At 34.0% G+C, this 25,084-nt stretch overlaps 1 protein-coding gene across 2 annotated transcripts in view; it reads left to right on the plus strand.

Annotated features, from left to right (window-relative positions):
- Nucleotides 1-25,084, plus strand: part of FSTL5 (follistatin like 5) — a 305,635-nt gene that overhangs the window by 248,111 nt on the left and 32,440 nt on the right. Inside the window, exons 11-13 of one of the 2 annotated variants that reach the window (XM_085319846.1) lie at nt 11,676-11,702; nt 15,902-16,020; nt 23,211-23,360. In XM_085319846.1, the coding sequence (XP_085175972.1) occupies nt 11,676-11,702; nt 15,902-16,020; nt 23,211-23,360 (296 nt within the window). The remainder of the gene's footprint in view (nt 1-11,675; nt 11,703-15,901; nt 16,021-23,210; nt 23,361-25,084) is intronic. The other variant, XM_085319848.1, reaches the window with a different exon arrangement.

Consider the following 25,084-nt stretch of genomic DNA (forward strand, 5'->3'; position numbering starts at 1 on the left):
AAGACTTTTAATAAGGACGACAATCTCAAGAATGATTTGGCCTCCTCTTCGCACCTAAACTTTTTACAATATGCACTAAAAATAAGACTTCTGAAAATATGTTTTCATTTTGGCATAGTCTCTGGTGAGAGGAGTTAAATAATTTTCTTTATAATAACTTAACTTCGGGTAAATATTAATTTGCCGGTAAACTCAATTTGTAGCTGAAATTTGACACATTTAACGTCTGTGTCCAAATACATGCATATTTTTTRATAGATTCATGAAGTTGTGATGGAAATTGTTAGCTTGTATTATCTTGCCCCAAACATCTGTTATAGGCTCTACTGATAAATGTCTGGTACTATCTATTATTAGATCCTGTTCAGTTGTTCAAATATCAGCCATTTAGGTTGAAATATTTCATTATTGCCATTGCAAACAGAAACATGTTTTTGTTTTTCTTCTTTAAATATTTCTGCTAATATACTATAGCTACTCCTGAAACAGACATTAGGTGGAAAAATTGTTTTTTTTTTTTTTCTCATATTAAAAATGCTATAGTCGTTTTACTGATAGATTTTTACATCACAGTCTGGGACTTGATATTGGTGATTCCTGTGAGGAGGTTATCACTGGAAGGTACTGCAACTACAGTAATAATTTCTCCAGGGCTGGACACAGAAAAAATCTGCAGACAATCTGTGATTTAGATATTGGGTAGAGACTTCAGAGTTTTGTAGCTTTCTGAAGATGCTATCTGCACTCAGTAGCCCCAGTCTTTAGGACTATCAGAGCCGAAAGGACTCTCAATGTAAGTATTTTTTTTTTCCTTTGCTCCTGGGGCTGTTTGGACATGAAAATGAGGAGTCTTCATGTGCTCTTGGTTCCTCCAGTGAGCCTCCAAGTAGCATTTAAGGGATGCTAGGTGAGGAGGAGGAGGACTTGAGACAATTGAGGTGAAAGAGTCCTGAGGATGGTGCAAAAGAAAGTTGCTCCCAGCAGAAGCCACTGACATAGGGAGGAAATGGAGGAGACGAGCAGCAGCAGGTGAAAGTGGATGGGTTAGTGAGAATACTTAAGCACCGGAGGAGARAGTGAATGGGCTATACCAAAATGAGGGAGCAAGGGATAGGAGCAGAAGAGTAAAATCATCTCTTAAATGCTACAYAGCAATTCCTCGCAAGATGTGGATTCACACCCAGGAGTCACTGGTGTCTTTATCGTCTTGTTGTCATTAAATAACTGTGATTGCACAGTGACAATGTGTGTCATGTAGGCTGTTGTTCTAGTGAGTGGAACGTGTTTTTTAACTCACATTTTTAAAATAGGCAGAACTTTAGAGTACAAATATATATTAAAGGAAAACCTGTAAACCTAGGAATAAAAAACTGGTCAAAATGTTTGTAGGTAAAAGTAATTATTAGGTAATTTAGATAGCATTTATTTAGTTGTTCATGTATCATTTAGACCATCTCTGACACTAGGTAGTTGGTTTCCCTGGTCTAAGTGTTTAAATGCAGTTTAAGTAATGACACTTTAAGGAATTATTCTTCAGGCTTTTGAAGTATGCTGCTTCTGTATCAGACCTGAAGGAAAGCCCTGTGTGCGTGAAAGCCTGTCTGCTTTTTCCAGCAATACCCCTTGGTGAACAGCCTGGCTCTGTCGTCTTGATGACCTCCTCCTGTGTACCGGAAGGTGGCTGATAGGTGCCTCCAAAGCCTTCTCTTCTCCAGGCTGGACAAGCCCAGTTCTCTCGTTAATTTTCCCCCTGTTGTGCATACATTTTATGATGTGGTCTTTGTTCTCCTTCCCAGCCAGGCCTTTGCCTGAGAATTCNTTTTTTTTTTTTTTTTTTTTTTTATCTCTATTGGAAGGACTTCTTTAGTCTGAGAAAACTTGGCCGTAAGCTGAAAGTAGATGTTTCATGAGAATGCTGTAATGTAACTGGAAACTACTTACGATCATTATGTTTTTGGTTTGGAGGATTTTTTTGGCTATTCCCACTAGATATTGATCTCTTCTGTGTTAATTAACATCTTAGATTAGCATAGAAAACATGAATATTAACTACCTCTGTATTTCTGATGCCTCTTGATGCTTCCTTATACAGCTTTTGAGAACGTTCATTTTAATGTATTATGACTTTTGTACTCAGCGAAAAATATACCACGTACGTCGTGAATAGATCTGTATATCCTATTCCTGCAGCAGGAGCATCTAAAATATTTATGGTTGTAAGAACTGTGCTGTTTTAACTCTGCAGAGACTGGAAACTCCTTCTGTGCTGTGAATTCCATTTTCTCTTAAGTTTGTGGTTAAAGCCACCAARCATGCGAGATCTGTGAGATAGTTAGGTAACCCTGAGGTGACTGGTAAAAATCATTCTGAGGGATAATGGTCTAATGTAAATCTCAATGAAGATAAAAGCTTCTCCCCCACTGTCATGATCTTCTAATAGTACCTGAGAGAACTGTGTTAGAAAGAGTGTCTGGTGTAATCACATCTGTTAGACACCTAGCAAATTAAAATGTGGTTTTAGTTTCATTACAGTGCAGTTTGTTTTTTTTTCAGAACAGACATTTCATAGATTCATAGAATTTAAGCTTGACAGAACCACTTTATCCAATTCTAATCTGGCTTCTCCATTCCATAAGTCATTAAATTTCATCCTGTTCTGCCCAAATGCAAATCTAATGGTGTTTGTTTAAAGCATATCCTCCTAGAAATGCATTTAGACCAGAGTTAAAGATGCAAAGAGRTGGAGAATCCCTTATATCTCTTGGTATTTTGCTTCATTAATTAACCAGTTTCACTGATATAGAAGTATACGTATTTAGTTTTCAGTGTGAACTCAGTGAGCTTCTGTTTCTTTCTATGATTCTTCTATTTTTTCATATAAATTAATGATACTTTAAGTATTTTTGCCCTATTAAGGTACTAATGTTAAATATTGATTTTCTTTCACACACTAAACAGAAATATCTCAAAATAAACGGATACCATAGGACTTGGAGATGATTTTTTTTTTTGGGGGGGGGGGGAGGGGGGGAGGCAGGGAAGTTTTCTTATATCTGATTAAAAATGGGAACAGCTTTGCAGAAATAAATATGTTATTTGTTTCTTTATGTTCTAGAGAGATAAAGTCATATTTGCCAAGTCTTTGCTTCCATATCCGTTGATTCCTTTGCACTTCTGTTCCCTAGAATCAGCAATGGAAGTTTATTCATAAATTATCTGTCATGTATCCTAAAGTCTATCGAGCCTCACTTTCCAAATCCTACTTCCTTGCTCCTTTTCTCCTTGCTCTTTGTTCATGCTCTTGTTCATTCTAGCACTTCATCATCTCTGCGATAGCTGAAAAGGTGGCTTTTCCTTTTCTAGCTTGCAGCAAATGCAGATGCTTTTTAAAAAACTCTCAACTCTTTCATCAACTGATACCTTTCCCCTCCATACTACTGGATTTAGCAGCACTTAAATTATGAGCACACAAAATCTTTGCAGCTCCCGTGCTGATTTATGTCAGTGAGAATGTTATATAGTCACAAATACAAACTTGGATCAACCCTGATTCTAGAAGCCACAAGGCAAAGCAAAATCATCAGCTTACTTTTGTTGAAACAATTTAAATATAGAACCAAGATAACTTGGCAGCGTGTCTTGACAATATATATATGAAGAGGATAGGGTGGTCCAAGATATTACTGTCTTTTTTTGTTGTAACACAGTACAATGTTAGTTTTGAAATGAGGAGAGAGAAATAGCAATGTCTATCTGTGGACTGTTTCTTTTGAGGTTATGTTCAGGTGGTAGTAGGACCAATAAAACATATATTGCAGTTTTTAGCCAAAGTAATGTTAGTTGTATGTGGAACATAGTGCATAGCTAAGAAGTACAAATAAACCATTTAGTGAGCTTAAAAAAAGATAAGAACGAGAAATTATGCTAACATAGGAATATTTAATGGATTAGTGGAATAGAGTACATCAGTGTAATCTAGATATCAGAAGAATAAAATCTGACAACACGGAAAAAGGAAAATAAACAGAATTCATTATCAAAGACAAGAGAATACTTTCATTTGCAATTTTCAAATATTTAAAAACTCTTTACTACTGGTAAAATAACTTTCCAAATCCATTTATTTATTTTGTTTCTCTCTGACTTTGACAGGTATATCAGTTCTGCTTTAGTTTCCTCTCAGTTTCATTTTAATATAATCCTATCGAACTGGAATCATAATTTGCGAAAGCATGTGGTGTTCCTTTTAAAGCTAAACAATTCTATAGATTTGCTGTTTATTGGATTTTTTTGTGCACTGTGATATTTTCATTTCTCTTGATGTTTTCCAAAACCTTGTTTTATAAAACATGTTTTAGTTTCCCATTCATTAATGCCTCCTTTAGCACTTCTCTTGATTTTTTAAGTATTGAGACATATATGTGTACCTTAGGCAGTCAGCTATCCTGATAGAAAGTTGCCAAATAACACTGCTAAGATTTTCAGGACCAATTTAACACTATYTGTTGCTATTTTAATATTTATAAATTTTTCTTGGTTATCAGTCACAGGTGTTACTCAGTTCACCGCCTATGACGTCATCGTACGCTTTTTCCTATAAATTCTCTAATCCATTTGCACAGAGCAGGCTGAAAATTATCCGCGTCATGCATTGTGTCTTGAGACTGTATTTAAAAAATAATATGTCTTTCCATACCATTAAGTAGATCTATTTCTAAACYAGTGCCTTTTTTCCATAATGTCATAGTCCTGTCACCTAACAAGAGATTATGTGATCTGAATCCTATTGCCTTGACAGGTTTATGGCCTTCAGAAGCAACCAGGCAGCTCCACAGCCTAGAACTTGGAATAAGACTAAAACCCTTTTGACTGTGATTTATGGCCTAAATTCTCCCTGAAAGGCTTTATACATATTTAATAGAATCTTCCTGTCTCATCTTATGCTGAAGGATACCTATTTACGTAATTCCTTGGAGATAATTTATGCTAGTATTTTATTTTATGGCTGAGCTAAACAAGTTTATACTTGTTGACAGCATCATAGACAAAGATTCTATCCCAAACTTCCAAGTAGGGGGTAGAAACTCAGCCATGAAACATTTTTATTTCAATACTAGTGTAGACTGTGTTGTATTAATGTGCTGTGAGAAAGGGATGCAGCATGACTCATTTTGAGGATTTATAGAAAATAAATTAGAGAACAGTGAGCTAACATGGGGGGTAAGCAACAGATTTGTCCTAGATTTATACAGTTTAGCTTATTGGATGGTGTGAATATTTACTCGCTTATATTAAGTATATCTATCAAAATGCACATAGATATGCAAGTGAAAAAATATTTCGTCCTACATTGTTACCTGTTCTAAGAATATCTATATTACCACAGCTAAATATCAAACAGCTCTTTTGAGATTGAAGCTCATATGTGACCAAAGTAGCGTCAATTTTAACTGATAACTAAAAGTATAATGTTCACATAAATAGACGTTTGATTATTATATTAGCCTAACTTGAAATTAAGTAAAAGTGCATGTTACATGAGAACAGAATGGAATTTTAATAGAATTTGTGTTGGCATAATTACATTAATACTACTTGAAACAAATAATAGATAACTTTGAAAAAGTATGTTCATTTGTTTATTTCACAAATAAATATGTTCATATATATTTGTATATAAATCCAAGAAATCTATCTTGCCTATAGAATAAGAATAAAATTAAAAACYGATGTCTACAGAAATGTTTTCATTCTACTTGACAGTGGAAGCTGAAGAAAAAGTAAAACATCTTAATCTCTTCCTCCTTTCTTAAGCATTACTATTTTAAAATAAAAATAATAATACAAAATTATGTAGCTCAGCAACCAGACAGTAATGRTGGCATACTTTAGCTTTGTAACATAAGGGCATGTGTTTATATGTTAGAGATATGAGAACAAACAAAAATATAACAGATACGTTCTTTTTATGATGTGTTTGTGATTAACCGGAACAATTCCCAAAGGTGGTGGCTATCAGAGAAATATGCAGACAACATCTCTTCAAACATCTTGAAATTACTTTTTTTAACCGTTATTCTTACAGCTATGAGATGAGCAGTAAAAGTGTATTGCAATTACTTTCTCAGAATTCTCTTTTTCTCTCTATGTTCATTTAAATACTACTACAGAGATAGGCCTGCAACTTACTTGGAYATTATTTTTATGACTCTTCTGGAATAAAGGAAACTAGATGGAAGTCACCAAATCACAGCACAATATGTAGGAAATGAGATGAAAATTTTGAGAGAAAGAGCTGAGACATTGTTTCATTCAACATCTGGGAATCTGTTATTTTTTAATAACAAAACCTGGGTCTTCCAATGCTTGCAATAAGGATAACACCTTATATGTCTAAATAGAAAATTGGAGGAAACTTCTAGCTACAGTTTTTGGAAGCATCCTAATGTGCATCGCAGACTCTGGAATGGCTAAGACTGTTAAGTTTATTACAAAGATCCTAATTATAACTTTGTTATTATGAGACATTGTATAACTTGTTGATTCCAGATTCAAATACATGCAACATTTAATTAGTTTCAAATTTTATAAAAAAGTTATTTCAGAGTCATTTGAAATAGTACAAGCTGTGTAATAAAACTGGATAACGCAGTAGGAAAACAGATGCATTTTTATGGATTTGTAATTTGGTTAAAATTCATAGGGAGTGAGATATCTTACTCAATGCTAATGAAACATTTGGAATTTCTGCCCTACAGCATTTGATGTTTGTATTATTCCATTGCTAAACTGCTGTTTAGCAGCAGCAGAGAGAACGAGAGGAATTCTCTGTGATGTTCCTCATTSTAGCAGAGGGCAAGACCCAATGAAGAAGGGATTATAGAAAGATTTCTTCTTTCTCTTTCTTGAAAATATGCAAGTGTGCGAAATAACACGTTAGTACTGAAGAAGAAACTTGGGGGAATGGTGAGAAGGCTCTCAGAAGGAATGTATATACACAGGTAAATGAAGAATAGGAATTAACCCACAAGTGAGAGAAATCATGCTGATCTTAGGGGAGCAGAGCAGATGGGGGGGCGATTCTGGAAAATATAAAAAAGAACGTGGAAATTTTAATTCCAAACTTTTTTTTTTTTTTGGCCATATGATCCTACTGCATTTTCCTTATTTCATCCTATTTTCTATTATACCTACCTGTTACCTCCTTCCCTGACTGGATAGGAAAGCAACAGTGATTTCTGCTCGTGCAGTCTAGTACAATGAGGCAGAAATGAAATTGTTGACTTCTGTTYGTTAGCTGATATATTCTAATATATCTAATTCAAGTAAAAAATTTACAGAATTTTAATAGCAAAGCTGGTATTTTGATGAGACAAAATCTAGAGGTAACAGTAAATGTTGCTGTCAATATATGAACAATCAGTGTTTGGATTTCAGAAGATACCTTTTTTTTTTTTTTTTTTTGTTATTGTAAAAGATACTGCCAAAAATATTTTATCACATCAACATATAAAGCAGAAAAGATGTCTTTTTGCTCTTTTTTCACATTCCTAAAGCCATTTTGAAGTGAACTGTACTTTTAGTGCAACTACCTAGRAATATTTTTAGCTGTTAAGGTTTCAGTTGATATCTATTTTGCTTATGAGAGCCACTGCATCAAAATAGCATTTTATGAAAATACCTTATTTAGCTTTCAAGATATGTAATGCCAAGAGAGAAGAATKAATAACTTCAGATTATTTAACCACAGATACATAAAATTGGTAAAGAACGGCCATCTTAAAAAATAATTAAAAAATAGTTAATAGATTTTGAAGATCATTCAGCATTTTCTCAGATAGTTACTGCTGAATCATAAGAAAYGAGGAAAGACTATTTGTGAAATTAAGTGAAATATGGTACTCGTATTATTTTGCCAAAAGGAAGCAAACCAGCTATGTTTAATCTCTAAACCCCCTCAGTGTTAATCTCCAAAAAACACCTTATTATGCGATTTTTTTATTATATTAGATTATATTACATACTAATATAAGATTATATTATATGCTTTCAATCTTTGAAAAAAAAAGAAGAAAGAATGACCTCTATAGCTGTCATGGAAGCTTGGCTGTTGATACAAAAAAAGAAAGTGAATGTAATGATGGCATTTGTTAGCAGTACAATGGAGTCGGATACAGGCTTTATTTGGAAAGTGACTCTGTAACACCCTCTCCCTCATTTAGTAACAGAAATATCATGTATTTTTGGAGTTGTGATTTCTACCCAAAGGGGATGAGAGTCCATACTGCTGTTGCAAATTGCTGAAGATTTTCATGAAGTGCTAAGGACAGAGTTTACTGACAAATGTGCAATCTGCTACCCTTGAGCCAACACACAAAAAGAATAAAATAGATGAAGAGTAGATTTTCAGACATTTTGTTAAGTACTCGTAGTCAGAGGGTGAGACTGAGCACAAAAGGATAGAGTAGCTGTGTAAGGACCATGAAAAGTGATTTTTATGGAGTTTTAAGTGTGCTAAAAAAGCTTTGAAGAAAACATGGATTCTCCACTGATATTCTTTAATAGTGATATGTTGTTTTAATACATTTCTTCTTATAAATCATGGAAATTGGTCCCAAGAGAAGGTAGTAGTTCTATGACTTAAAACATGAGAAACTTTTAATGAGATATATCAATAATTATGTATTTTTCAATCTTAAATCTTATCAGAATTGACTGTAAGAATTTGGGTATAGGTTGTAGTTAAATACATTAGTTCTCGTTTACCAAAAAAGGAAGCTAAGCAGTTTGTTCCTGACATACTTTCTACCTGCAGATGTTGTACCCAGTCCTTGTCTCAAGACTGGAGATTTTTTTTGAATATAAGTTATAGGACTGATTAAATAATAACTGAAGTTTCTTGACCTGACAACTCTAGAAAAAGCCTGAAAAAAACCAGAAAAATAGAAGTTTATGGCTAAACTTAGGGGACCTGATGTACCATAAAAAAAACCCTCTAGGATCCTGGGAAAACAAAATTTGATTTACTTCAGGGAGCAGCTACACTTCTTCAACTCTTCTTTCTGCTTCTGTGCTCTTTTTGCCTGTCAAAGTACAAAGGAAAGAGTTAATACTTGGGCAAATGGGAATGAACATATATACCTTAGCTGTTCCCTCTTTAAAATCGGCAGTTTTTGTACTCGCAAAGACTTGACTGCATGGTGTTTGCAAAGCAGGTGCCATGTGCAGTTGGCGGGAGGAACATGGACATGGACATGTCTCCCCTTGGACGTGGAAAATCTTTGAATAGACTTCGGTTACTTTCATCCTGTTTCCTATAGTGAAGGAAAGTGGTTTCTGTAGCTCTACAGCTGCATGGATACACTTACTCTTTGAAATCTGTATTTATATCCTTAGTCCATTCTTTCTCTAATTGCTGTACTGATGATCTACCAATAGTTCTTTATTTCAAAAATAAAAGTTCTCTATAAGACATCAAACTAATATTCCATCCCTAGATATTTAGAGCTTACAGTGAAATATCTAGTTGAGGGGAACAATCAACTTGTTTAAACTTGAGCAGCGAAGCATTACTTTAAGATGTATGTTCATGTCATACTCTGTTCATATTTGCCAGTGAAATATGCTACAAAACAAAGCCATTCTGTGCTGTCAGCACTGGATCTAAATGAGACCTATGCTAGCATTTGTCGGCAGTGTAGTCACCAAGAGGTTTCACTCAAAGCGGCTGGACATCCAGAGGGGACACACTTAGCCAATGCAGTGAGGACTTTGTTGGAAGCCAGTCTGTTCTGTAAATAAGAACCTGAAAATCAGAAAAAGYAAATATAAAAACAAATGATTGAGAAATAAATTTAAAATATTTTGACTCTGTTTTGAGTTTAGCGCCACTTCAGCAAAAACTATGCATCCTGTTTTAAAAAGGTAATATTCAGCTTGGGTGAGCAACAAGATGGCACACTTCATTAATACTGGATATTGACAGTTTTTGATATAGTAATGATTTGCATATTAAAGGAAAGGAAAGAATAGTACTTGAAAACAGTGCACACATAATAAGCAAGAGAATTTAGCTGTTTTACAAATAGCAAAACAATGATTTCTGTTGTCAGAAAGCAAAAAAAAAAAAAAAAAAAATTCTAGCATTCAGCATTGCTTCAGTGCAACAGTATTACTGCTACTTTCCACTTACATGGGGATATTTTGTATGTACACTTCAAAGCCTTGAGTATAAAAAGTCATTATCACCTTCATTTTATCAAGGGATAACCAAGTGACACAGTTTACATACTGCGTCTAAGATCATATTTAGGTTGCTCTGTTGAGAGAGTTTATGAAGTACAAACAAGAGAGAATTAAAAAAAAAAAAAAAGTAGAAGAGAGAGACAGAAGAAAACCAACCGCCCCCAAACTCTATTGTTACAGGCCTCTGAATCATCATCGTTGTGTCAGAAAGTAAACTTACACCTTCTGCAAAGACCTATCTACATATCTGATGCTCTGTCTCTTCTTTTAGAATGTGAGAAAAAGAGAAATATTTCACTGCATGAGGCAAAATCCCATCTAGGGTACAGTCCTGTCGCCAGCAGTGGCCAGTAAAAGATGTTTGGGAAAAGCATAATACCCGATACAATTTTCTGGAGTGATGGTTGTTCTTGCTTGTCCTCTCAACCCTGAGCAGTCAGTGGGTTAGGGACTTCCTGAGTACCAAGGTCGTTGTTTTTAATAATGTGTTTCCCATTACTTTCTCCCAACTTTYTAAAGCACATCAATATATTAAGCTCTTGCAGCATGATCTTCTAATAAACATCACAATTTCATTATGTCAATTTGTGACAGATGTGCGTGTGTGTTCTATGTGTTGTAGTCTTTTCTCTTTAAAATTTTCTCTATTTCTTCTGATTGTTATTTTACTAAATACTTTATTTTTTAGTGGCCATATTTTAAACAATTTATTCCATGGAATGTGGAGCTCTAAATATTTTAAATGTGCACAATTATATTTGCATCCTTTTTATTTTCCTCAAGGAGAAAAAAGCAGCAGGGTAGTAAACGAGTATAATTAGTTTTCATGGGTCTCAAATGTCCAAAACCCAAACACTGTAAGTAAAGTATTCCTTAAAGACATAGTTAGTTGCCATACTATCTAGCAGTTCACATCTGGGCCTTCCAAGGCTAATGTTAAACATCAAATCAACTTCAAAGTAGAATAACTGTGTTAGAGCAATAAAGAAGAGTGACTTTAAGTATCATTTATACATTTTATTTTTACCTCTTTCTCTCATAACTGTGTTCTGCAATAAATCCAATTGTACTTTTAAAGGAACTGATGAAAATCGCATCAGCTCTAATTTATCTGCGTAATTTCTGTGTATGCAAATGCCATGAATTTTTTTCACGGATTATGAAACACACTATTGATAAAGGCTAAAGGAAGTAGTTTGGGGGAGGAGAGGATGATGTGATTTACCTTAACCCCAATAACTATGATGCTTGATCTTGACTTTACCCTTTTAGCGGACAGAACCTTATTGTATTATATTATTGTTAATTCACAGTTTCCATCAATTTACATAGAGAAGTTAAAACATGTAAATTATTTCAGGATTGATACATCATTTCATGTTTTTTTCTTGTTCATTTGTGTTTTCTGTTCTTTCTCCTACATGCTGCAGTTGCAAACATATTGTGGAGAGAGCAAGGTACTGAAACAAATCACATTTTTTTTGTATTTTTCTGTATTACAATGAAATGTTTGTCTCTTGTACCTTATACTTTTTTTTCTGTTCATAGACTATAGTTACATTAATTATCTTCCCCTTTGCAGGATTTGGTGGGTTTGATTTAACTGACTTGGTAAACTTCTAGCCAATTAGACGATCTGATGTTGGAACTGATTCTCTTGTATAAATCATTCTTATTTGTCAAAATTGTCATCTTAAACAGTATCMTTAAATTTGAGATTCTTGTTGCTTAGTGAGACAAAGCATTTTCTTCTTTACATGCTCATGAAGGGCTTCTAAGTTTTGGACTGGGGAATGGAGGTTCATAATTGTTTAGTAACAAACTGAAGGACAATACACCCAATACAGRCAGTATTGGGTGTTACTAATAGAGAAACCATGAAAAGTACCTTTTGTCTTCAAAGACAGGTTATTTTGAAGTATATGTTGATGTTTTCGTATTGTATACTACAGAAGTGTGTGTCACCATGGAAAAATACCAAAATCAAAGTGTCAGCATGAGCTTTTATCTCTTGGCTCTAAGTAGGAAGTAGGCTGATTTCAATTTAATATTACTATTTATGAATTCAAGTAGTTCAGCAATAGGAAGTTTTTCAGTTATTTCCTTTGAAAGATTCGTTGTGCTGTAAGTGGTTCAGGCTTTGCTGTGAATTCATGCTGAAAACAGTATGTGTGGGTGATTCTTAAAGATATATTTTAAAATAGTTGCAAGATTTAAAATTTGATGTTTGGTTTGCTTAGTTATATAGCAATCTTTGGCATTTTCCACTGTATTTACAAATATGAAGAACTAGTTTTTTTGGATATTCCTCCCCTGATGTAAACAAATAAATTCTCTAACTATAGTGGAGCTCACTGATTATCCTCCTGCTGTATTGGCCTTGCAGAGTACGGATGACTTGTTCAGGGTACTGTACCATTAACTATTAGCAATTAAGCAAGTATACAATAAGATTCTAATGTCAAAGTTTTCACATGTGTGGTATTCCCACTGCTTATTGAGGTTTTGCTCCAAGGGTTCTTTTGTGTTTTATCTTGAAGAAAACTGAAAACATTGGAAAGGTTTTTTGGAGGATTGGCTTTTCAAGCCAAGTCCTGGGTTGCCTTCAGTGATTATAAAGCACTTAGGAAAATTTGAGTTCTGTAACAATAAAGACTGATTAAAATAATAGTTTGCCAACATGCTTATGTATGCAAAGAGATTCAGTTTCTCTGTAACTATCATGAAATTAAAATGAAACCAATTTATAGTGGGGATTGAGAATGTGAAAAGACAATGTCCTTTGCTACAGCAGATCTTCTTGGTCTCGCCTACGTTTCTTCTTAGCCAGTCCTTATGTTTCCAATGAATGTCGTGACTGGTTGCAGTGATGGAATTTCTTTGCAAGAAAACAATACCCAAAAGATGCCAATAAGCATCAACATTAATAAGTATTGAGAGAGGAGAAGAATGGCTGTTTAGTAGGGCAATTAAGATTCTTAAACCCTAGATTTAATACTTATCAAAAAAAAATACATATATATATGTATATATWTTCATATGAGGTATACAAAAGCCTTGTCACAGCTACTTGCTTTTGTAAGTTAAGAGACTGTGTCGGAAAACCTGAAAGGGTTTTTGAAGATACTTTTGTATAAATTACAATAGTAACATAATACGTATGTAAGCATTAACATAGTATATATTATCCATTATACATACAAAACAAATGCAAACATACCACCATCATTTTTTTCAGTGCTAGCCAGATTTAAACATAGGTTCAGATCTGTTTAAATGCAGCAAATATGTTTAAGTATATTCTTGTTACACAGCAACTGTATTGTGAAAGTGCTGAGGGGTTTTTTTGTTTGTTTGTATGTTTTTTGTTTTTTTCCTTTTGCAAAATTAGGTCAGCTGTCTTTAGGCAGGAGCAGTCCCTTTATTTGTAAATAAGTCTCCCTGATTAGATATTTATAGCAGTATTTATAGAGAGATGCTCAGAGGAAGAGTTTTGGGGTCATAATAACTGAGGGGATTATTTCAGTGGATTTGTAGGCAGCTGTTGCATATAGAAACTGACTGCTGAAATGGAGGAAGGAYGTTTACTGTTTCTCCCTCGCTGATTTTGAAGAACAGTTGGAGCATTACTGTTGGGACATTAGCAACAAAACCTTAAAATCCGGGGCTGGTTTGCTATGTGCAAATATTATCTGTACATTGGAAGGCCTGCTTGTGAGCACTGGCAATTGAGGAGGAAGTTTGAGTAGTCGGTTTATCAAAGGTCTGTATCACTTCGAGCTGATTTACTTCCTCATATTCTGGGATTACTACTACTTATTCTAGTAATAACTGTAGTATACTYTAAACACAGAGAAGGTAAAATCTTGGTCTGTCCTCGGCCAGGTCAATATTTACRTTTGTCACCAAGATGCAATAAGCCAGTTGCTCAGCTCTASGTGTCCTCGCTGTTCACCCGTAGGRGCAGCCCAGCTTCAGGTTTGTCTACAAATTCCAGCTGTTCTTACAGGAGGCGATATCAGCCCTTTTCTAAAGAAAGATCGTGACTTATTATGTGACTGAGGCTATACAATTTAGCAGCAGGGACATGCAGAGATAGCAGAGTAGCCAGATGGGGGTGTACTGTACATAGGCARGCTGACAGAGGTGCTACCTGTGTGCTAGCAGATCGGTAAAAGTCCATGCTAGTGGTTAGTTTTAGCTTACGTTTCCCCTACTTAGTGCACTCTACATGCAGAATAGGCATGGGTGACAATTTTCTTTGAACTTGAGCCTGTTTCTAATGCAATATAGACAGATTCCTCTTCCTTCTCCTTTTCCATGTCCTGYTAATTGATTTATTTTTTATTAAGCTAGGAAAACCCTCTTTGGAAACTGTTCCCTCTTTTTTAATGGAAACTCCCCAAAGAAGCAGGAATGATTCTCCAAGATTTCTCAAACGTAACTGAACTTGCTTTTTCTGGCCRTGAGCTGACAGCCTTATGCATCTTGCTGTCTTTTAAAGGACTATARTATCTATGGAGTTCCTAACGCAAACTGGGAACTTGTACACATGTAGGTAGGCGTGAGTGTCTGTGTGTGTGTATGGACATATACATACACGCACATACACGCATCTTTTTTCCCCAAATGCATTAAGCCTGTTGTCCTCATTCTTTCTTCTGATATTGAAGTGTCTTCTCCCTTTGTTAAAAKAAGTCTTACTTGTGGATTTAGTACAAGTGGAATTTCTGACTCAAATTTATTTTTCCTGCGATATACACCCCTGTGTTCCTTTACCAAATATTGTTACATCAGTGGAAGCTTAGGTCATGTACTGRGAGGCATCTGCATGTTAATTACTGTAGCCTGCAAGTTAGTTGCCACAATTGATTTTATGACAATTTTATGAATAAAGTGGTTTTCTTCTTCAGAGAATTTTGCAAATATTATCTGATCATTATAGCATCCACACAGTATTGGTCAATAAATGTTATCTTAATTGATGCATGGAAAACTCAGAAGAGTGGGTGATATTAATTGAGCACAAATATTATTATACCTGATGCTATAGATTTGGTTCCCATGAAAGACTGCATTGTGTCCCTTGTTCAGCAACATTACACTAAAAGAACTGAATAGTTCTATGAACATTTGTGGCCCTTCAAGTTTGCAATGAATTTCTGCTCTGTTCTGGCTTTTCAATAAAATACAATGGAGAATATTTTCTTTACTGAACTGAAAGAAATGTCATATACAATAAAGAATATAACAAAAATTCAGAACTTCTCTGTCAATGGGATATAGAAATTGTTTTAACTCTTCCATCCCTCAGAAAAAGAAAGAGAGTACATGGAGAATTTATATTTGATTCCAATGTGAATGATTTCACAAGATCACTTTCATTACTGCAGCTGTCAAACTCTAGCTTACATTTCAAGATCTGTATTCATARAGCCATTGGCTTGCTCATGGAAAAAAAATAGGTGAAACAAAACAGTTTTGTTTTAGTTTTATGATAAAAGATCCCACAGGATTATCTGTATTAACACTATACGCAGTAACAAATTGATCTCAAAGCCGTAATATGATGAGCACAAGTTCAACACAAGTTTAGTTGTTTTTTTCTTAATTGATGGTTTAACTTTATACATTTCAGTGTGTTTTTGTTCCTAAGGTCTCGGAATTGGGAACATGTTTTATGTTTTTTATGAAGATGGAATCAAAGTAATACAACCAGTGGAATGTGAATTTCAAAGGCATATTAAACCCAGTGAAAAACTCCTTGGTTTTCAGGCAAGTTTTTTTTTTTATTATTGGTAGAGTTTTCTCAGATATATTTGTCTTTAAATAATAGATGTCAATTTACTGTTTCTTATTTGATAAATCTTATTTATTTTCTTGTTTATTATCTTATTTAGATAAATTTGATAAATTCAGACATGTCTTCTCAATTAATAAGTAGTTTATAGTGGTGTACGCTTCACTATTTCCTATGTTTTTTAAAATYGAATTACAGCTCTTAAGCTATCCTTCAGAATAAATATTCCCAGTGTACATTTCCTTTTCTTTGGCTGTCTTTCTCTTTTCCCAGTACTTTACATTAACAGCTCTCTGTCATCTTCTCTTGAGTTTTTTTTCCSCCAGCAGTTAGGTGCATCTCTGTGAATCACAGACTGATACTCTCGCTATTAAATATGAGATCTAAAGTTGTTATTTTTTTCATGGTGCCCTTTACTCCATTGGATGTTCGTTTATATCATTCTGCCATGCRTTTTGTTTGTCCGTATTAAACTGGTATCATGAGACAAATTCCCTGTGCAGAMACTCTTGCAGCTCCATCAGTAAGTAGAGATGATTGATGCTTTTGACTCCAACTTATAATTCATGTAAGTAGTTTCAATAAATTTATTGTCAATATATGTTTAGCTGATTTCACTAAATTCCTTGCATTTATGGAATACAGCTTCCCTATGCAGCATTATATAAAAACAGTAGTATATTTTCTACTTCYATTTATTCTTTCTTTGTTTTTCCGGTACTGCTAATCAAATCTCTAGTTGACGAGTTCTCACCTGAACACTTGGGTACAGTCACCACATTAAGATTTGTTCTATAGGATCTATTAGCTTTTGAAAATAATATTTTTTTCTCAGAATTTGCATTTGCATGAGTGACCTTGAAGTGAGAACTAAAATATAATAATGCATGAACTGTACACCTCATTTTTTCCCCCTACTGCCTAAAACACATGGAAGTAGCAGCAGAACTGTCTCAATRGATTTTACTTTTTAAGCTATCATTATTGATGTCAAAGGCTGCTGTACTCAACAGAAAGATTTATTTTAGTATGAATAATTATGCTTTGAATAACTAATCATGCCTTGATTTGTGCTGCTTAAGTGAAATTAGGTTGACACAGCCAAAAATAAGCCAAAGAGCTTTTTTATGGCTGTTTAGTTCAAAAGCTGATTATTTTAGAAGTTTGCTAAAATTTTATTGGTTTAAAGTGAAAAGTAAGTGCAGCCTAGATTTTAAGAGTTTTTTTATTGAAATGCAGTGATAATCAGGATGGCTAAGTAAGGCTTGTGCTAGACTCAATTATTTTCATAACTTTAAAACTTAAATTAGCACATTAATTAAGCTTCACTCACCAGAAACAAAAACAAAAAACAGAAACAAAAAAGGTGAGGGAAGTGGATTGTTTGAGGATCTTTATTTTTAAGTGTGTATGAATTTGTCCTTCTGTAAGATATATCTGGTTTGGGTAGCTGTGGTGAACACAGAGCCAGAAATTAAACACTATACCTGCATGCATGTCATTTTGCTTATTAAATTCAACAATATTTCTGCTTATTGCTCTGAATGCTGAAATTTTCTTCCCTGGCATATGGTAGTTAATAAATCTTTGTTCTTGAAAATCAGAAATATTCAGAAAATATATCTTTATGTATTTATAGTTATACTGACATCATTCTTCATTTCACTTTCCAAAGTTTTCAGTAAAAATTTTTGAAATATAACAAAAACCTTTAAAATTGCTTTTGTTCTACAACAAGGATGAATCATAAATGTAACAGAATTTGCTGCATATACTACTAATGTTAAGACAATGACATACAAGTGAAAAAACTCATAGACCACAAAGCTTTAGATAGTGGTTGATGCCTTTGCRGAGTATGCAAAGTTTCTTCACCAAGCCTCTTTGGAAAAATCTGTTTTCTCTTAAAAAATATATATATAATAATAATAAAGTTTTGGCTCAGGGTCTCAGGGTCAGAATTTATCAATTTTAGTTTGTGATCATTAAATGGTAAGAGTTCATATGGTAAATTCTTAATTATTAATTCTTTTTGATTCTTCTGTCATACAATTTTACTAATCAAAGATGTTATATTTCATATTTCCACATTTCAGTATATATCCTTTCACATCTACGACACCTACAATTGATGAAATCTCCATCACTTAACTCCTTGAATARCATACACCTAAAGGAAATCATTTCACACTTTCTTAAATTCTTTAATTTCTGTTTACTTTTCTGATGTAGCTGCTCAAATGRTTAGAAAAACACCAGGAGGGCTGTTTCATTGTCAAATATTTGCTATAGTGCAAGAGCAGRTCTAGACTGTGCAGCACACTTTAGGTACCAGAAGTGATGTACACGTTGATACCACGATGTTCATCCCTGGGCTTCCCGTTTGCTTCACGACAAAGTAAAGTTGTCCTTGGCTGGGCTCCTGGGGAAGAGTGAGCTCAGGTGTTTCTGCGTGGCAYTGTGTTATACCGTGAATGAACGTTGCCGTAGGAATACGTACACAGTTAGGTATGTTAATTTTGATAAAGGTAAATACAATTTCTCAATAAGTGTAAGCTTGAGAACCCTTATCTAATTATTTAATTGCCTCTTATGCAACCAAGTGTCAATATAGCAAAGCACTTTAGTGTATGCCTAATGGAGGAATCAATTAGACTCTTAACAGGTTTAAACTGAAGCGCAGGATCTCATGCTTTACTGCATTGTTGTGGTCTGCTGGAAATTATAAATAACTTCCTCTTCATTCTAAAATCTCCTGAGTTAGTAGAATCATCTAAATTAGTATCAAATGAAAGTGGACTTTGCTTAGGCTGGAACTAACAATTCTGGATGCAGAGGGATACAAATAAATTTATTAAATTCTACCTCATACGAAAAAAAAATTCTTCCCTCTCAGTGAATTCCAATTAAAAAAATTATTACTGCCAAAACAAACAAATATGTGGCAATTGAAAATATGTACTTGTTGAAATCAATGGCAAAACATCTGTTGGATTTCAACATAATCGTGATTTTACCCTTTATTACAAGAACTACTGCATAAAAGTCATATTTCAGTAAAGCCTGACATGGCATGCATGAAATTCAATGTGTGCTAAAGGTGAGACCAACAAACTGAATTTCAAAATAAAAATACTCGTTATTCTATTTTATCATTCTACCAACAGCATCTCAAAATAATAAAGTGTGTGTATGCTTATRTAAAAATATATATAATAGACTATATATGATATACTATATTTACTATATATGTTTTACATGCATAAAGTTATATATATACATTTTTATATATGTATATATATATTGCTGTTATAACACACTATATATAACAAATTTTATAAAAACTATAAACAGGGTTTATATTCCAAATAAATTTGCTTGAGAAACTTTATTTGAGATCATGATTCTGTCCTCCCAAATGACTATATTTACCAGAATATATCTAGCACTGTAGATGACATGCTACTGCGTAGTAGTTAAAATGATACTAATTTACTAGAGGGTTGTGTACACCATTTGCACTCTTTTTCAGGTCACTGGAATATTTTGGATCAACTACACTAGCATACAAAARCTGCATTTAAAATGTGAGCCCATAYGCATCTAAATCCTTGAAAAAAAACTTCCAGTGTTTCCATAGGCACAAAGACAGTGGTATTTTTTCAGAGATACATAACAGCTTTGTGCTATTCATTTCAAATAGGAATCTTGGAAAACACATGCATTTATATGTGGAAAATTGTTTTCTTTGCTTTGATATGGTAAGCCTTAATCAGAGAGAAGATATTATGTTTGTCGTAATTATGGTATAAAATTATTGATGTGACTAGAAGACAGAGCAAAGTTACCACAGGATATGAGCTTGAAGCTCACTAGATATTCCGAAGAAATTTCCTTTGCACTAATACAATAATGTGATAGATAATATTAATATAATAATAGTAAGCATAATAAGTGCAAGATGGTTAATCTCTCTTTTTTTAAAAAAAGTGTGAAGATGATCCATGGCTTGAATAGCTTGAATAGCTTGAATAGCTGCAGAATAGCAGCAAGTAGACAGGAAGTTAATATGGAATTCGTGGTGTATCATTTAATATACACCATGTTGTAAACTGTTCATGTCTCAGACGATAGATAGACTTTTTGTAATACTGTGTAAGGAGCTTGAGTCAAATCTTATGAAAACGCTGAGGACATTTGTATTAAATGTAAATGCATAAGCATGCACTTTGCACACATAAAACACATAAACATATACTTTCTCTTGAGGGAAATATCTTGCTTCAGACTACCTTGAAAAGCTTTCTCCAAGGATTTCTTTTCTTCCATCTGTTGACTTGAAGTCGGGTGATTCACTTTTTTGTTGAAAAGTGGAGGGAAAATAACAATAAATAAATTAATATTTTTTCAGATGCTAGTTTTTTCAGAGGGAATAAATTAGGAAAAAAGAATAAATTAGCRAAAAATGCTCATATGCTAATTAAAATAAAGAAATGGTGTGTTTGTACTTATATTTCGAGGAGAAATTATTTTAACCAATTAYTGAATGTCTGAGGAAATTAATATGGAGCCTTAGAATTACTACCTGAAATTTAAAAGAAATCCAGATTGTCTAATCAGACAAGTATTAACTTTTAAAAAGTGAGATTTCATCTCCATTAATTGAAGCTATTTCTGGGACATCTAAATATATGTGGACTTGAATAACTGGCAAAACAACTGCATAAACTGATTCCTGTTGGGGGAACAAACAAGTATGAGAATTTTGGTGCAACAGGGATTTTACTTTCATTTCAAAGAAACAGTGTGGAGGGTTTTTTGGAGGTTTTTTGAGCARAGTGAAATTTGAGATTGTGGTATGGAATTTATAGCATAATTTTCTAGAACCAGTAAATTGCATTTATGCTTGTAAATACATTTTTCTCTTTCTTTTTTTGACTTTTGGTATGAAAAGGTGTGGTGCTTTCTACTTGCTCTATTTAAAGCAGAACAAGAGAAGCAAGTTTCTTGAATTATCTATATATAAAGAATCGTATCATTATAGTTTCTAATTAAAAAAGATGTTTTTTCAGCTTTTAAATTGAGTGCATATGTGGACATATATTTAAGTCACTATTCAGTTCTCAGATTGAGGAGAATATTTAAGGAGGTGACTTAATTTTGAATACAGTTATYAGTGTTTAATTTAGAGTATTTCCCTGAAGTGGGTCTCTAGTTTCTGTTTTCACTTTTTACATTCTGCTCCTTCATTCTGTGCTTATAGCTCCGTTCTTGTATATCTCCCACAAAGGGGATGAKAGCATCTTGCAATAAAATGCTGCTTGAGAGAAATACAGGTTCCTTCAGCAGGATTTGATGTTATTTTTGCATAGTRTATTGAATGTGCCCTTGTAGAATTCACAGTGCCAAAACTAAGGTGAGTCCAGAAGAAACGTGGTTGAAAAAATGTCATGCTATAGAGTTATGAAAAACATCTTCGGATGCATTATATGAAGACAGTGTTGTCTGAGGAAGAAGGGGGATGATTAGAGCAATCTAAAAACAGTTATGTGTTTAGATAAAACATGGACTAAGASAAGATTTATTTATAATAAAAATAAACAATAATTTAAGATCTATAATCATGCCACACAATAGGAATTAATGAGGATATTTGAAGGTGTTCATCTGGATGGCTTTGCGGTATTGGTGCTTAAGGGAGCTGGAAAATAAACATCCAGTTGAAGCGACAACTGCACAGAAGGCAAATGACAATAGCTAATTGATTTGATGATTGCGTATCACGTTAGAGACAGGCTTGTTTATGTTGGCACTTAAGTTTTACACAACGAAAAGCTCACAGCTATATTTAAGAATGTGAGTTCTGTTTAGCGCTATGCCCGTCATTCTGTAAAAACAAATTTTAAAATTCTCCTTTTGAAGTGCATTGCTTTTTAACGGTGAAAATAAATCTTACTGTTCTTATTTACGCTCAAGTTCTGTTACCGTTCTTGCCTGTGTGCCACCTCATGGCAGCTGGCTTTGGTGCCCTTGCGTTATCAGTGAGATTTCTGAAAGACCTTCCCTTTGTCGAGGTTTCAGGGCCCCACAGAAAGAAGTAGTCACTATTGATCTCCAGTAAAGAAACTCCACCTGCTAGAGTTGGAAATTGGTTTATTTCTTATTTTGACTTATGTTTTCTGAAATGTGCAGAGTCACAACAGCCAAAGGATGTTGCTGATACAGAAAAGTTAACACTGAAACACATCTGCTTCTTGGAAAAACATATTGTTTAGGACTGGGTATATTGTTTTGTCACCTTTTCTTTTTTCTCATTCCTTTTAAAAACAATCCAATGTTTAGAAGCAGAATACATGTTTAAGATCTCATTAACTCTTATCCTTCATTCTACATGGAAGTCATATACTCTGGAGATTTACCRTAATTATTAACACAGTGACCAGTAATGGTGTTTCAGAGTGTTTTAAATTAGGAATAAACAGTAGACAAATGTTAAAAAAAATAAAAATTATGATTTGATGAAAGGAAATTTTCAATTAAAGGAAGAAAAATACTGAGGAAAAAGAGGTCAGAAAAACAGAAATAGAACATATACTTTAGCTCTCCAAGTAGAATATTTTTCAAGTCCTTGTTTTCACATAAAGCTGCTAGAGTTCATTACAGGAAAAATTCCTGCTATTTCATAAAGGGATTTTCTAAATATGATAATATATTTGTCCAAGTATCTTTTAATTTATCTAAAACCAAGCTTTTACTGGGAGTAAATAGGAATAAATTGATAGAGTTATATATCATGAGTTCAAATGGACTTTCACAGAATGTATCTGTGAAAGATCATATCCTTTCATACAGGTAGAGAATCCTAAAATCTGCATAAATGTCCAGAAAAGATCTGAAGAATTGGTATATGATTTACAGCTGAGCTGCATGTGCGTTATGTGCTTCTTCCAACATGCAATTTGACTAACTCCAAAACTCAAAAATTCAATAAATTTGGCTAACTGGATGTCCTGGTGTCACCCTTTCCTTTCTCCTTCCCTAAAGTTTTTGAGATTTGTATTTGAGAGTCAAACGGAGTGGGGATGGAAAGTAARGTTTGGATTGTATTGTTAACTGACCTGATTCTGATTTCTCTTACTCTTTGCCTGTGTCTGTTGAATCGTAGGATGAGGTCTGTCCCAAAGCTGAAGGAGATCCTGTCCAGCGGTGTGTATGGGCGACTGCTGTTAACGTAAAAGACAAGTTCATTTACGTAACGCAGCCCACGCTCGACAGAGTGCTTGTTGTTGATGTACAGTCCCAGAAGGTTGTACAGGTACTGATGCCTAATTTTTAAATTAATGACCGGTTTGGACACAGGAATTTTTGCTTTTCCGTTGTACTTTGAAAAAAATGTGATTAGTATGAAAGTAAAACACAGTATTCAGAAGCAAGCTTTTCTGCTTGCTTTGGGCCTCAGTCGCTGTTCGTGTAAACAGGCAATTGCTGAGGAAAAGGCAAATCAAAAATAAATAATAATCAATTAGAGAAACAGTTGTTTGGAAAATTTCTGACTTGATGTAGTTTTCACTTGAAAATGAAGATTCATAGAAGCTTATCTTGGGAATGCATATATCAGTTTTGACAGCAAACGTCATGGTGGTAGGTTTGGCTACAGAAGGAGGAGAACTGTTATTTGGTAAACTTTTGGATAGAGAAGTTACTGGCATTGTGGAAAATCCAAACCCATACTTGGCTTTAAACTCTGGATTAGAACTTTTTCTACATTCCTATCTGCCACATAGGTGATACTGTCTCTTTCTAAGTCTCAGAGATGTTGCCAGAGATACTCTGCTTGATCAAAATAAATATTCATTGGATGAAAGAAAGAAATTGATGCCATGATCGAGGGGTTAATATCRCCATTAATTTAGTTTTTGGAAGACTAAGGTACAAGTCAATGCTAAAATGAATATTAGTTTTTCAGAGCAGCCTGATTCCTTCAGTAGAGCCTGATAAAGTCACAGTACATCACAAACAGTCAGCAGTCTTGTTGGTATGGAGTAGAAATTTGAAATTTGATTGCCACTGCTCAAATCAAATGCTGTAACTCTCATCCTTGTGGCTTRTCATTCTCTCTCTTTTTTTTTTCTAATTCCCCAGAAGACTTTAAAAGTTTTTTTTTCATCCTATCGTCATCATAAGATTTCATATCCACATTTTTTGCTAGATAAGTCAAATATGTAAAATAAATAAAAAATCCCCTCTAGCACTGAGTTGATGACAAGAATTATAAATATTTATAACAGAATTTTAAAAAATCTTACTCTCTAGAAGAGTAGYAAACAGGTAACACATACCCCGTGAGAGTTTTAATGTCATTTGCGGCCGCAGGTAACAAATAAGTTAGATTAGGAGCTATCAGGGAAAGTCTCCATCAGGTCTTTTAATTGCATAAAAGCTGCGACGTTTTGCAGAGCGAGTATTTTCTGCCGTGCCCTGGTGCATGACTTTGTTGTAGAACTTCAGATGAAAACTTGTGTGTGCAATGTTACGTGTCCAATATCGTCTGAAGATACAATAGTAGTAATAGTGACCTCACATACGTACATACCATGGTTTAATAGGGGATTTACGCGAGGATAGGCTTTGTTCTGTAGTACATGAAAACAGACTTAGAAARTAATAGCCATAAGCCCAGTAATATTCTAAAATATTTCCTGAGTATGAAGAGATCATTTAAATTTTTAAAATACTTGTGTTTACAAAGGTGGTGGAAAAGGAAAAATCGTATTTTTGCTAGTTCAGCTCCTGCCTAATGTTCTCAACAACATGTTACACTCATATTTTTTTTTAACCACACACATACAATAGAATATATTTCATTATATAGTCTGTATTCTTTCAGCCTGATGTTATTTGACCAGAAAGATTAGCTTTATTTTTGTTCAGTAGCRAAGAAAGGTCAAGCAGTTACAAGGTTTCAGTCTCAGATTGTCAACAGTCTTCTGCAAGCTTTTTCTGCTCTATAAATTTATATATAACTTTGCTATAAAAGGA

The sequence above is a fragment of the Rhea americana genome, unplaced genomic scaffold, assembly GCF_003343005.1.
Source record: "Rhea americana isolate MKP2758 unplaced genomic scaffold, rheAme1 scaffold_60, whole genome shotgun sequence".
Classification (NCBI taxonomy): domain Eukaryota; kingdom Metazoa; phylum Chordata; class Aves; order Rheiformes; family Rheidae; genus Rhea; species Rhea americana.